General features: G+C 39.3%; 1 protein-coding gene across 1 annotated transcript in view; it reads right to left on the minus strand.

Moving 5' to 3' along the window:
* ctnnbl1 (catenin, beta like 1) overlaps window positions 1-13,983 on the minus strand; it is a 79,089-nt gene that overhangs the window by 27,067 nt on the left and 38,039 nt on the right. Inside the window, exons 12-13 of the mRNA XM_082517918.1 lie at window positions 4,469-4,566; window positions 403-483 (exon numbers count right to left, since the gene is read on the minus strand). Of these exons, the coding sequence (XP_082374044.1) occupies window positions 403-483; window positions 4,469-4,566 (179 nt within the window). The remainder of the gene's footprint in view (window positions 1-402; window positions 484-4,468; window positions 4,567-13,983) is intronic.

Genomic DNA, 13,983 nt, shown 5'->3' on the forward strand with positions numbered 1-13,983 from the left:
CAAATTAAAAATAACTCTAGTTTCGCCTGAAATGGTACATTTCTTCCATGTTTTTTTAATCCATTGTGAGTAAAACATTGCTTAATGGTATTTGGAAATCATTGCATTCTGTTCTTAGTTATATTTTACAGAGCTTTATTGGAATTTGTCTTGTCCTACAAAACAAACAAATCAAAAAGATCAAACCAACCCAAAACAGAAAAACGCCTGTATAGCAATATTACTCCGAATAATGTCTCAGTGACTCATAATTCATTGGTGGCTTTTGTTTGTGGTCAATAATGAAATCCAGGAAACACGAATGCATAATGTAAATTCATCATCAAATCAAAAAGCCTCACTGACAGACTGAGAGGGTAAGAGGGAGGGATGGGAAAAAGGAATAAAAGAAGAGATGCTTACATGTTTCTCTCCTTCAATCCTTTTGTCAGCCTGTTGAACAGCCTCGAGGTACTTAAAATGCAACTCCATCAGTCGATCAACCTGGAGAGAAAATGAAATAGAGCAAAGTAGAAAAAAAGTGAGAGATGCAAAGTGGAAAAAAGAAACATAAAGAGGACACTACAAAGCAGCGCAAAAGCAGGATGAAGCTCTGCGAGCATATATGGAAAAATTCTAACAGGGACAAACAAATTCCACCTTCTTAAAATGAAGTAACAATAGAAAAATACATTTCCAATTTCATATTTCTTTTTATATGTTAGTATGCCACTGATCATCCCCTCATTTATTTGGCTACAGACCTTTTGCAGGGAGTAACCTATGGAGTGGCAAACAAAGAGAAGAAAACACAAGCTTCCCTTATTGCCTTAACATATCGCCAGACGCTGGATACAAACCTTAAAAGCTGATTAAAATGAGACTCTAGGTTGCCTCAGTAGTGAGAAAGCTATCGACATTTGATTTGTACCACAGGCATTTTCAAAAAAAGTCATGCATCCAATAAAATGGCCTTGAGCCACAGGCTGAATATGACACATTTGGGCACATGTGAGTAGGATCGTGGGAGTTGAGGTGGGTGGTGGGAGAGTGTGCAGTGTGTCGCGCTGTCAGGTTTGACATCATAATTGCTTTCTCACATTCTGCAACATATGGGAGACGGTATACACAGGTACAGAGTGACTCGATGACCTCGGTGTATTTAACCTCTCGTAACGTCTTAGAACTAGTTTCTGGAAAAAATAGAACTACTGCAGACTGGTTCAGGTAAAGGTGTTCCCCAAGTGTGTGGAAGCTGAATGGCCTTCTAATGTGAGTATGTTATGAATAGGGCTGCTCAATTAATCGAATTTTAATCACGATTACGATCTGGGCTTTCAACGATCATTAAAAATGACTGAGCCGATTATTAGCCCCTCCCTCATTTATCCGCGACACCTTAAAGGCCGGTCCGTGAAAATATTGTCGGGCATAAACCGGTCCGTGGCGCAAAAAAGGTTGGAGACCGCTGATTAAGAGGACCCGAGGCAAGCTCGGAAAGCTAAGCAGAAGTTATTTGGAGAGTGACTTCCGTTGGTTGAAAAGAGAGTTTAAAAAAAAAAAACTTCAGTGGTGTTGCACACTTTTATATTATTTTTTTAAAGTCATTGTTAACCCTTTAAAGCCGGTCAGAGCAGCACGCTCCGTTTTGCGTAACTATTTTTAAATCCCTGTAGAACCTGAACCGTGTAAGCTAGCGCAATAATTTGTTTTGCATATGAAACCGGAGGAGTTGTACTTACATCTTATGCCATCAGCTTGTCCTCGGTCACGGTTTCGTTCCACATATAGCTTTGCAAAAATTGCATAAAAAGCGCTTGCAGGAACAAAAACATAATATTCCAGAAACACGTTTTGCCGTTCCTATCAGCTGTTCGTAACACTTCCCACAGTGAAATGATGCACATGCTGTTTTCTTTGCAAATTTGCATCATAGGATTGTTTTTTGTTTTTCCTGCAGTATATAAAAATTGCTGTATCTCCAAAATAAAACTATGAAGACACTCAAAATAAATTTCCTGTGGTGGGAAACTATTTTTTGCAACTTTGTTGTATTTAAAGTTTTGAGGGATAAACCTCTTAAATTTCTCCAAGTAGAAATATATGTAAACAAAACAAAAGCGATTTTCAATTTTTTTTGTAGTTTATTGCACTTTTTTGCAATTTATGTAATTACTATGCACTTAATGCATACATATTATTAAAATATGGGCTATAACAGTTGTATTGATGTATAGCAACTTGAAATGCTCCCACAAATGGCACTACAGCATGTAAAAAAATAATATAAGCTCTGGTGGACTTGGTTCTATAGTAGGTCTTAAAGGGTTAAATAAATATCGTCAAATAATCGTGATCTCAATTTCAGTGAAAATAATCGTGATTATCATTTTTGCCATAATCGAGCAGCCCTAGTTATGAAAATAAGATCTGTGGCAAAGCCCAATCGTGGATACGCTGAATATTCAGGCTTTCACCTTTAATCACTTTTGCTTTATTCGTTTCCATGTATACTAACCTTTTTAGCTGTGGTATTTCTACCAGTTTCAAAATAGACTTTTTTGTTTTTGCTTTTGAAAGAAAACATATGTAGTCTATCTATGATTAAAAATTATTTCCAAGAGTAATAATTTGTACATTCATTATACATGTTCAACACTGTTGTCATGAAGTTAAAGCTAGGCAGCCAGTGTTTTGTTTTTACTGACCACACAACTTTAATACTTTTATAAATGAAATGTCACTGAACTTGTCTTTTTTTTCCTTTTGATCCTCTACAGTTGCTGTAAAACATTTTGCATCGCAAAGACCGCTCAAAGTTACGACTGGGCGTAAGTTTTGTTGATGCAGCTCACGTAAATTTAAACTAAAGACTAGTTTGAACAAAAACTCAAGATATTAGGAAGAGGCTTGGGGGAAATCAGTTGATGTGACTGCCATGTGAATTTTCTGACTAATAGTTAAAAGCTTCTTTTGGCTGCTCCCTCATAAGGGTCGCCACAGCGGATGGATCTGCATGTTTGATTAGGCACAGATGACCTCCAAATGTAATCCTCCCATTTAAGTGGGCTTGGGGCCGGCATGAGGAGTACACAAACTTGTGACCCCATGAGGCTGGGATTGTATCTCCTCCCAGTCCTAACCAAGGATCTTCTCTGTGTAAAGAGAATATGTAAACCACTACACCAGCGGACTGGACCGGTAACAGTCTGTGAGTTGTTTTGGTACCGGGGTGCAAGAGTTGAGGCTTGGGTGCGAAATTTATGGTTTTTATCGTTAACTCGGTTTCCCTGGGTCTTTTCCCGTGTTGTAGTTGTGTGTCTTATTTTGAATGAAATATTTACGCATTACCATAGCGACAAGAGAGCATTAAGGGGCAGAGAGGAGGATGTTACACTCAATGTTGTTGGCGCATTTCAGGATGATGCTGCTAATAAAGTTACACAATTACACAGTGAATTTGTGTTTATTATTATATTTACAAAATACCACAGTTTTTGTCTTGGTCGTATGATTTTATTTTGTTGTATTTATCCGCGACACCTTAATGGCCGGTCCATGAAAATATTGTCTGACATTAAACCGGTCCGTGGAGCAAAAACGGTTGGGGACCGCTGCACTACATCATGGAGCACAGAGAAATACGTAACTACCAGTGTCCAAAAGGGACAGATGATCAACTTTTCCCAGTTCCGATAAAATGACTTTAAATGTCTGCAGATACAGAGTACCGAGCAGCACTAGAAGTATTCAAAACGATATTTTTTTTTTAAATGTATAACGCAAGATCAGGACCTAAAGATTATGTCACAAAATAAAATACACAAATAAAATACATAAAAAAAAACACCCCCAAGAATATACATTTAGTAAACTAATAAATGAAAACAGTACAAGGATAAAGAAAATAAAAGATTTAAAAAAAATTTGATTATGCTTTTCATCCAATATTTTTTCACTAGTCTCATTGACTAGATGCTGCTCTCATCTAGGGGCTAAACATTATATAAGATCAAATATTAGCAAGTGTGGATGAATGACAGAAAGAATCCAATATGGAAAGCTTTGTTGCCTGTAAGTTTCATTCTAGTATTTGGGTAAAAACCAGTTGCAAACATATGACAAAGTGCAGAATAACCCTTGCTGTAAGGCTACTTAAGCTCAGTCATGCTGTAGTAGTATTCAGAGCCTTCTCTCACCGATACCCAGTCCTGACACATTTGAGTCAGGATTGGATCATTATCTACTCCTAATATTGATCAGTGCGTTTCTATTGCACAGAGTACAAAGCAATTTTAGAAAATATATTTTTAAGTCATTTAAATTTAGGAAATATAGTACACCTGCTCGGAATGAAAAAAAAAAAAACTGGTAATGAAGACAACAACACAGTCTGATGAAGCACTCAAAAACATGAGATGCAAAACAAAAAGGGGTTGCAAGGCAAGAAGAAGAATGAAGAAACCAGCAAGACGACAATGATACAAACCTTCTCACAGTCGTTCTCCGTGAACTTGCTGAGGAGCCTGCTTCTCTGCTGGGACTTGAGATTTCTCAGCATGGAGGCGATGATGGAGCAGACGTGTTCTGAGAAAGAGTAAAGTGAGAAGAGAAAAGCTCATCAACGACACAAAATATCTCTCAAATATCTCAAGCACGGCATCGCTTCACTGAAGACCTCACAGGGGTTTACAGTAAGCTTAAAACCCAACAGGTGCATGATCTTTCACCACAGTTACAGTTAAAGCAAACAGTCTCAAACTCTTAAGAAAAAAGAACCGATTACCGCAAAGCTCATTCTCACCCACATCCACAGAAAGGACAAATCGATTAGCACTTGATAATTTGCAATTAGAGCATGCAGCCGGCTAAGCGTGGATACTCTTACAGAGAGTGCACAGAATGAGAGGAGGGAAAAATGTTAATGAAATTTAGAAATCAATTTTCATTTTAGGGCATGCTGGAACATGCTAAATGGTTTTGGCTGTGGCTGAATTACATTTATCGGGGTGATAGAAATTCGTCTGTGGCAGCTCTGGGGCCATTTAGCAAGCAGGAGGTCTAGAAACATGTTAATTGACTGAATTAGCAACAAACACCAGTTAGTCACATTGAGTGCCCTTGTTAGCCAAATTCATGCTATGTAAGACGTGTTATCTCATTCAAAGACCTTCTTAGTCACAAAGCGGCACCAAAAGGCAGCAATCGCATAATATTGCTCCATGATATTGAATGGGAAATACAGTGTACACACAAGGGGGGAAGAGAATATGACATTGTAAAATCTCTGGATATACAGAGTGGAGGGGGAAAAATGTAATTGGACTTTATCAACAAGAGGTCAATATTCTCTCTCAACGAGGCTTTGCAGTTGCTAAGCAACAAGTGTGCAGGAATCAATCCCATTTCTACTTTTTAAAAGGGGTCGTATTTGCTGTCAGCTCCCTTTGTGCAATCCCCTATGACCCGCAGGCTCTCTACCCACAAGAAGTGAAAGCTGGGAACACTTAAGGCCTCTAACACCTGCCAGATGTAGCCTTTTCAGAATATAGAAATATCCATCAAAAGCAGAGGAAAAAAAAAACGTGTGAAAATGAACTGGAGTTGCAGTGTTTCAGCATGGCAATTCAGCGGAAATGTAAAATGTAAAAAAAGCTAAAAATTTAACAATAAATGTGTATTCCTGCTAAATCTGCAAGCCAAATATTTGGTTATTTTAACACTTCTGTTCGCATCTATTGCTCTTCTATCAAACTAAATCCTTCCAATGTTTTACATCAAACTTCTAATAATTTACTCAATACTTCTGATGTAATTAAAGTCCCTGAAACTGTAGCTTTGTGCTTTAATTATGCCTCTAAGCAACCAAATATTCTTGAATAAAAAACAGCTTTTAGTTATTTGTAATGTTGGTGATAAGCCCTATATGGGCATGGCTTAATCAGGTGTGACATACGGTGATGGCAAAATAACAACACCACGGTTATATTTTGATTCAAATATTATTAAACTCTGATTCATTAAAATTTGAGAATTCAATACGTGAAACTTTCAAGGAATTCTGAATTCACATTATCCATATCTCAACAGTCACTGCAAGAATGCCCATGTCTAAAGTAGACCAACTTTTTGATTTATACTGCTGTGATATGTTTGTTTACAGGAGTAAATTAAGGATTAATTAACCATACTTCAAATTTTGACAAACTAAAATCACCTCAGCACTTCTATTAAAATCCTTTATATCATCATGACACATCAGAACAAAGGAAAAAATAAATGAACTATTTCTGACTGGTTCAGAGGTATCACAAGTATCTGCTCAGGCTGAACATCAGGACGGTTCAGTCCAAAGATCCCTTATTTTAATGTAGACAGCCTTATTTCCTGTACACAAAGACAAGGAGGCTAAATGCCATTTCCAAAAGGACACTACTTTATCAACTTGATCCAAGTGGTAATTGATGTCACCACCTCCACGCCCTGCCGGGGAGGCTATTGATCGCTGGCTGCAGAATGTTCTTTCCAAAGAGTTTAAAACTAAGCAGAGACTGCTCCTTTGAGATTTGTGAAGGAGGTGGGAGCGGGATTACATTGTGGCTACCAGATAAAGGGCAAAGCTGAGTAAAAATAAGCTTCCTCATCTGTCTTAGAAAAGTGTGCAATCAATACCTCATTTAAATGTTTTCTTTCAAACCTCCTTCAGTATTTCACTATGGGAAGCGCACTCTGGCGTGACCAATCACGGAAGCGCCACTACCACCACGCCTGTTCAAGACAGACCAATTACTTCAAGGACAAGGGCCCCCCCAACCCCTGGCCCCCACACTAGGCATTCTCACTTTCTTCCCTGTAAAGATTATAAGAGCTCCTCAGCGGTCCTCAACCAGAATAATTAATTGAATATGTTCATTGACGCAGCCATTAAGGTTGTTCAAGAACGTGGTTTTTTTTTTTAGTTTTCGGGAACATTTATTATGCTGTAGCTTTGTATTTTCATTGAGGAAATAATAGCAGTTGTCGCGTTACTGCTAGCACATCCTGTGCCTTTAGTAGAATTGTGGGTATGTACTAGGGGTGCAACGATACACAAAATTCATGGTTCGGTTCGATACTCTGGTATCACGGTTCGATATTTTTTCGATACAAGAAAATGTTCATGCCTTTTTAATTTGTCATTTATTAAAATTATAAATATATGTTTTAACTCAAAAGTATGGTTTTTAAATGTAATGTTGCTGAAACAACAAATTAAAAAAAAAAAAAAATCTATCTGATCGAGAAATCACTCATCTTTGGAAAAGAGAGTTTATTACAGATAAATGGCTCTTTCCAAAATAAAAGCTATACTATCCGCTTCTTCTGGGCTATATTCTCAGCAGCATATTAAACATATCAGGTCCCCATAAGGAGAATCATGTGCTAACGGCTGTCTAAATGACTCGGGTAAAGTTTGTAGCATCCATGCTTGTTGTTTTTGTCTGCTTCCACTTGTCTTTGCACTAGGATGCTGTCGGTGTAAATGTGCAGTGATATTCGTTGTGTTCCCACTAGTGCTGTCAGCGTTAATCTCGTTAAAATGACATTAACGCCATAACGCAGCAAATCTCCGTTAACGAGTTACCACGGATCGCCCCGTGTGTGGGGCTGGACGGGGTCAACACGTTAACAAGATAACTGTGCTAACGCACTAGTTCCCACCAATTGAGCATTGCGTGGCACATCCGACATATTGTTTTTCTTTTGTCCATGACGCGCTTACCATCAGGGTCATGCTTCACATGAAAACCAAGATAGTTCCAAACGCCAGATCTGAATGAGGGTGGGGGAGGTTCAGCTTTGAGCTTAGCTTCTGTCTTGCTAGCTTGAGCTGCGCTCAGTGGATCTGCACTCGACAGTGCAGCCTAGGCACAGTAGTTGAACGCAGATTCACTGAGCGCTCAACACAGACAGCATTGTCAGAAGAAAAGTTGATAAAATAAATAAAATTTTTTGTATTGTTCGATACATATGCGTACCGAACCAAAAGCACTGTATCGAACGGTTCAATACCGATACGAGTATCGTTGCACCCCTAGTATGTACGGACATGTTTTATTTTTTTTATGAAGCCAGACATAAAGCCAAGAGAGCAGTGTGACTGGACCTTGTTTCTGAACTTTCGTCCCCTGGGTTAATTAGCCGCCAGGGTGGAGGAATGGCAAGCACGCGCAGTCTATTCATGAGTGTTAACAACCGTTGCCAGGGGCTACAGGCTACAGTTTGCAACGAAACCAACCATTTACAATGGCGTGGTGGGTTCAATGGCTACAGAGCAGGGCCAAAAAGGCTTTAGAGAGCAAAATATCCTCTCTCTTAAGCTGAGGAGTGGTATCTAGGCTTTTATTCCAGACATTTCCAAATTCCGAAAAGGTGGGGGATCATTTGGTCCCATTCTGAAATTAACGCTCCCTCAGTTCTCACCTCAGAAAATACAAATTCAGAATGTTGACACAAAATGTGTTGTTTCGATCTATTCACATCGATAGATCTACAAGACACTCATTTCCACATTTCCAGTTCTGGATAAATGCTAATTCTTTAGGTTTGCGTTCCAGGGCATAGCCTACAAATAACTCTGTTTCGCAACAGAAAGCTGGTCTCATTAACAGCTTGCTTGCGTTTAACTGGACTGATTGTTTCGGTGATTTCCGTCATTTCCCCAGGGGCTGTCCTCGCTGCAGCTGGATGTGAGACGTTATCTCAGTCATATGGCCAAAATTTCTCCCCGAATGTCTACTGGCTCTCGGTCACTGGAGGGACCCCAAACTGTTCACTGTTGGTGACCCTTTGAATACCGTTATTATGAGGAAAATTGACAATGGATACTACATTAACAGGATAGGGGTATATTTCCGAGGGGTCCGCCGTAAATGACACCTCGCTAGAAATTACTTGGAGCTGGCAGCAGTTTTTCCAACGCTGAAGTTAGAGCTGGGCGATAGAACGATAACGATATGTATCGCGATATAACTTTTACTCGATAGAGAAATTAAGCTATCGCGATAGACCTCGCCGCTCTTGTCCTCTTAAAAAAAAGAAAAAAGAAAAAAAAGAGAACAGCCAATCCAAATTAAGTAGCGCAGAGCCGAACCAATCACAGCCGCAGCGTCACGTCACGTGACTTGTTACGTACAGCACAAGTGCCAAGCCGCACATGTGTACTTGTTTGGGAAGCAGCCAGCCACCGTACCGCCCGGGTAATGGAGGAAATGAGTGAGCCGACTAGAAAAATCAACCGAGCGTGACCGAAGAGAAAACAGATGATGCTTCCAACGCCGGAGAGATTGTCGAACGGAAGAGCCATAGAAGTTCCGTAGTGTGAAGGTATTTCGGCTATTTCAAGTCTGACTTAAAAACAGAGTAGCGTGCACTGTAAATTGTGCCGAAAGCAAGTCTGGAAATTAGGGCTGAACGATATATCGCATTTGCGATAATATCGCGACATGATCAAGTGCAATTTTCTAACCGCAAAGGCTGCGATTATACTCTGGACATGTCCAAATTCATGGGCTGCATCCTCCTGAGGCCGCATTTGTAGACCGATTACGTCACAGCGACGCGCCGAAGGCTGTCCAAATTACTACCATATCCCAGAATTCATAGCGCGGCCCAGCCAAACTCCAGTTTCCAGCAATGGCGGCCGCTACTAAGTTTTAAAATTACTCATACTAATCTTTCTGGGTCACAAAATAAACTTTTAACATATTTTCAGGTGAGAAAGTAGTTGTGTAAACATCAAATATCTGCTCGGTTTATCAAGATATCCCATATTTGCAAAAGTGCTTCGACGTTTTCAGAGGCGTCTGCTACCCACCAGCTCGACAGCTAGCCGGGAGCTCGAGGGTTACTGATGCGGCCGAGAACGGCACAACTCCCGGCACATCATTTTCAGATCACCGCGGAGTTTCGCTGCTCGGGTTAAACGTAATATATAAGTCACTTAGACAACCTAAAAATGTTATTGTTGGGCTTTTTTCAGTGTTTTGTTTGTTCGTGAGTAAATCGGTTTGGCTGAGATTAAAGTTATTAGATTAGATAAAATAAAACTTTATTAATCCCCCGGGTGGGTTCCTCCTTGGTTTTCACACAGCTGACTAAACGTCAAACAGAAAACTGATTAAACAGAAGTATGAGACAGTCGAGAATTTACACCAGTGTCTGGTTATATTTTAGATAGCAAGAAGCAGACAGCCGAGTTTATTAAACTCCACCGAGACAGCGGTGACGCTAATCAGAACTAGCCTTCTGATTCAGAAGGCTAGACCGTCCAATTTCACGCCTTTAAATTTTAAAGGCGTGTTTGTGTGTGTGTTTATACAATTGCTATTATGTTTGCACTTTATGTGTAATGTTACTGACTGCAGAGATCAGTAAGATGTGTGTATTTTTTATTTATTAGTTTTATTTATTTAATATTATTTTTTAATTGAATGACTGTCTAGTAGTTCACAGATGTCGAAAAACTGAGTGTGGTAAAGCCACTGATTTTGTTTATGTATATTTCTGCAATCTGCACATTGTACTGACTTTCATTTTAATGTTTACACCAGGGTTCCTTGTCAGCACTTTATGCTCAGATGTTTGTAAGCTAAAAATAAACTATTGTGTATGTTCAAATATACTGTTGTGATTGAAGAAGTTAAATAAAAATGTCAGTCATCAATTCATGCATCACCTCATGTCATCATAACAGAGGTCTGTCTTCCAGGAAAGAACAGTTTAAAATTAATGTAATATAGTATTGGCCATACTATATGATGTATTGCTTGTCTTTGTTTAATAATACAGAAGACAAAGACCTTAAAAAATAATCGCATATCGCATCGCAATTGCAATATTGGGGCAAAAAATCGCAATTAGATTATTTTCCATAATCGTTCAGCCCTACTGGAAATACAATAAACTGGTGCATGCGCTACGTCCACACGTACCCGGGTATTTTTGAAAACGCAGATTTTTCTATGCTTTTGCACCTTTCGTCCACACGTAAACGGCGTTTTTGGTCACTGAAAACGAAGATTTTTGAAAACTCTGTTTTTGCATTTACGTGTGGACTAGAAAAACGGAGAAAACGCAGCGTCAAAGGTGTGCGCCACGTTATTGTTTCGGTGAAATGAATTTCTACAATACTGTTAATTCTACTCTCTGCAGTGTTTAAATGCTTACATATACACACAGTTACTGTCCCTCCACACATACGACTCAGTTCTGCTTCTATGCCCCAGCTTTGTTTACTTTTTCCCACCGAGGCTTCTAGACTTCTGATTGGCCAACATTTCTGCACGGTTAGGAATCTAGCGCCACCTGCTGCTTTGGCATGTTCATAGCAGCGTTTTCCTTCATTTCTGCCTTTATGTGTGGACGGGATTATTTTTTAAAACGAAAACGGAAAATCTCCGTTTTCAAAAATACCCGTGTACGTGTGGACGTAGCCTCAGTCTCTGAATGGAAGCGCTAATTCGTCATTCGGCTTTTGTCAGACTAAAGTAACTGTTAAAACTGTTTGAAAAGCTCAGCTATACAACAAGGAGAGATTGAGAATTTCCTTTTAGTTCTGTTTATTTGATATTGACAAAAGTTAGTCAGTTTTGTCTGTTCTTCTGTAAAACAAACTAAGATTTATTTTTAGAATTAATATTTTGTTTCTAAGTGGAATTGACAATTTAGTCTGTTTCGTTTGTTCTATTTTGAAACTTAAACGCTTTAGCGGCTGCCTTTTGTGTAGTTTGCAATATTTGCCTTTATCTATCTGAAAAAGTCTCATGTTCCTTAAGTACATCTACCCTGTTGAACTTATTATGGGAAATAAATATTTAAAAACAAGCTGCTGATTATTTCACATTTTACTCGTGAGCAACGGCACATTTAAATCTTACAAATATAGTTATTTGGCTTATATCGTGATAGATATCGTTATCGCCTGAAATGAAAAAAACATATCTTGATATGAAAAAATCTCATATCGCCCAGCTCTAGCTGAAGTGTTTTTTGCCGCTTCTGAAAAGTTGTCATATCTTAGTTAAAACAGACATAACAGCAGTGCGTATATACACCGTCATGAGGAACTTGCTCTGTAACTTTGCACAGACTGACACACAGCCTGATTACGTGCAGCAGCAAACACCTCCTGTCATTACGCACGACACACATTCCCAGTGTGTTGAACACCATGGCAGATCTGCTCTCTAGAGGGAATCAACTCTACCGGGAGTTTAGACCCAATTCAGAAATGGTGCAACAGCTGTGGGAGAGGTTCGGACAGATCTGTTCGCATCACACAAAAATGCACAATGTCCTCTGTTCTTTTCGTTAAGAAACAAGGGCACGCCATTAAGCGAGGATGCACCCATCCTATTGCTGGCTTTGGCATCAGCGAAAACAATGAGTGATTTGCATGCTATGAATGACTTATCTATGTCCTGTTCCTGTCTGCAGTTTGTCCCCCATCCTTATAATAATTTTATAAGGTGGCTCTGCGCCCCTGCCTTCATGCCTAAGGTTAGGGAGTCTACCTATAGCTGCCCCAGGATCTATCAGCTTTTCCTCTGCCATTTGTTGCTGAGAGCCAGAGGTGGCTAAACTCATTTTGTCCTGTCCGATCATTAGCAATCTGGGAGTAGGCTATATCTCCCATAGTGAGATACCACAATTGGTTTTCAGAGAACAGAGGTTATACAAGTAACCAAAACTTTTGAATAATGAGTGTAACAACTGGGGGGGGGGGGGGGGGGGGGGGGCAATCCACAACAAAGTCCTTTAAAAACAACACTAGATCAATGGATATTGCCGTTATAAATGTCAAGCAACAATGTCGTCTGAAAAGCCTACCTCACCGTGTTAGAGTTACATCATTGCTGACAATAAGACAACGCGAGACTGCTGTTAGTGTTTGCACTTCCAAAAAGTAATGCACGAAACCCTCGAGTAAAGTTAAACTACTTCACAACAGTGAACAAGGTCCCTGTCAAATATTCCTAGAAATATTTGCACTCACATTACCCAATGCATAATATTCCAATTGCAAATATTCACTCATCCTCCTCCAATCATTCATCATTTTCATTTGCCTTGCCCCAGGGGATCCATAGCACTAAGTTAACATGCAAATAACCCTGAGGGGCCTGGATTCATTTATTGATTGACAGTTAAAGGAAGCATGGTGTAATTCTGAATGACAGAAGAACAGATAGGTGGTAGCTAAATGATAGACTGATTGAGTCTGGACTAAGAGCACCCTAGGGAGAGCAATCAGCCTCTCAGCACCACAGGATAGACTGTCAGGAGGTACCTGAAGGAGCATGAATGAATTGTGGTTTTGTTTGTTTGATTTATTTCATTGCTATCAATTTGCTATCATTAGCTTGGCTAAGTTTAAAAACTTAATCTACATATTGCCCCTAGGAAATGCATAATACATCTTGTTCCAATACCTGTTGGTGGGTACACAGTCTGATAATTTGGGAACTTGGGTGGAAATTTGCAGTCCTGGATGTTTTCAGCTGCCACAGTAACTAATGTTTCTGTCCTATTTTTGTCATAATTGAAGCAGTCATCTGTTTAATTAGCATCTTCACGGTTCCTCAGATGAGTACATAAACAGGTATCTGAGAGTATGTTCTTGGAAGCAGAAATGGATTTGTGGGCAGAAATGACAAAAATTAAGGTTTATTTATGCTCCTGTTGACAAAATGCAGGCCATCCTGATGACTTAACACACATGACATGCAGAATCTGTTTGAATATTTTGTGAGTTAAAATTATTCTTCTTAATACAGCTGTACACACCAACCGCACAATTTCCATAGAAGACTTTGTGGCATTTGTTTTTCTTTTAACCAAGCTTGAATTTTCAGATGCGAATAAACAGATCTGACCAATCAGACCACTGTGCTTGCAGCTCAAAATGCGCACAGGTACTGGATATACAAATAGTAAAATAATACTATTTTACCTCAGACACAG

The sequence above is a fragment of the Aulonocara stuartgranti genome (assembly GCF_965226115.1).
Source record: "Aulonocara stuartgranti genome assembly, chromosome: 20".
NCBI classification, from domain to species: domain Eukaryota; kingdom Metazoa; phylum Chordata; class Actinopteri; order Cichliformes; family Cichlidae; genus Aulonocara; species Aulonocara stuartgranti.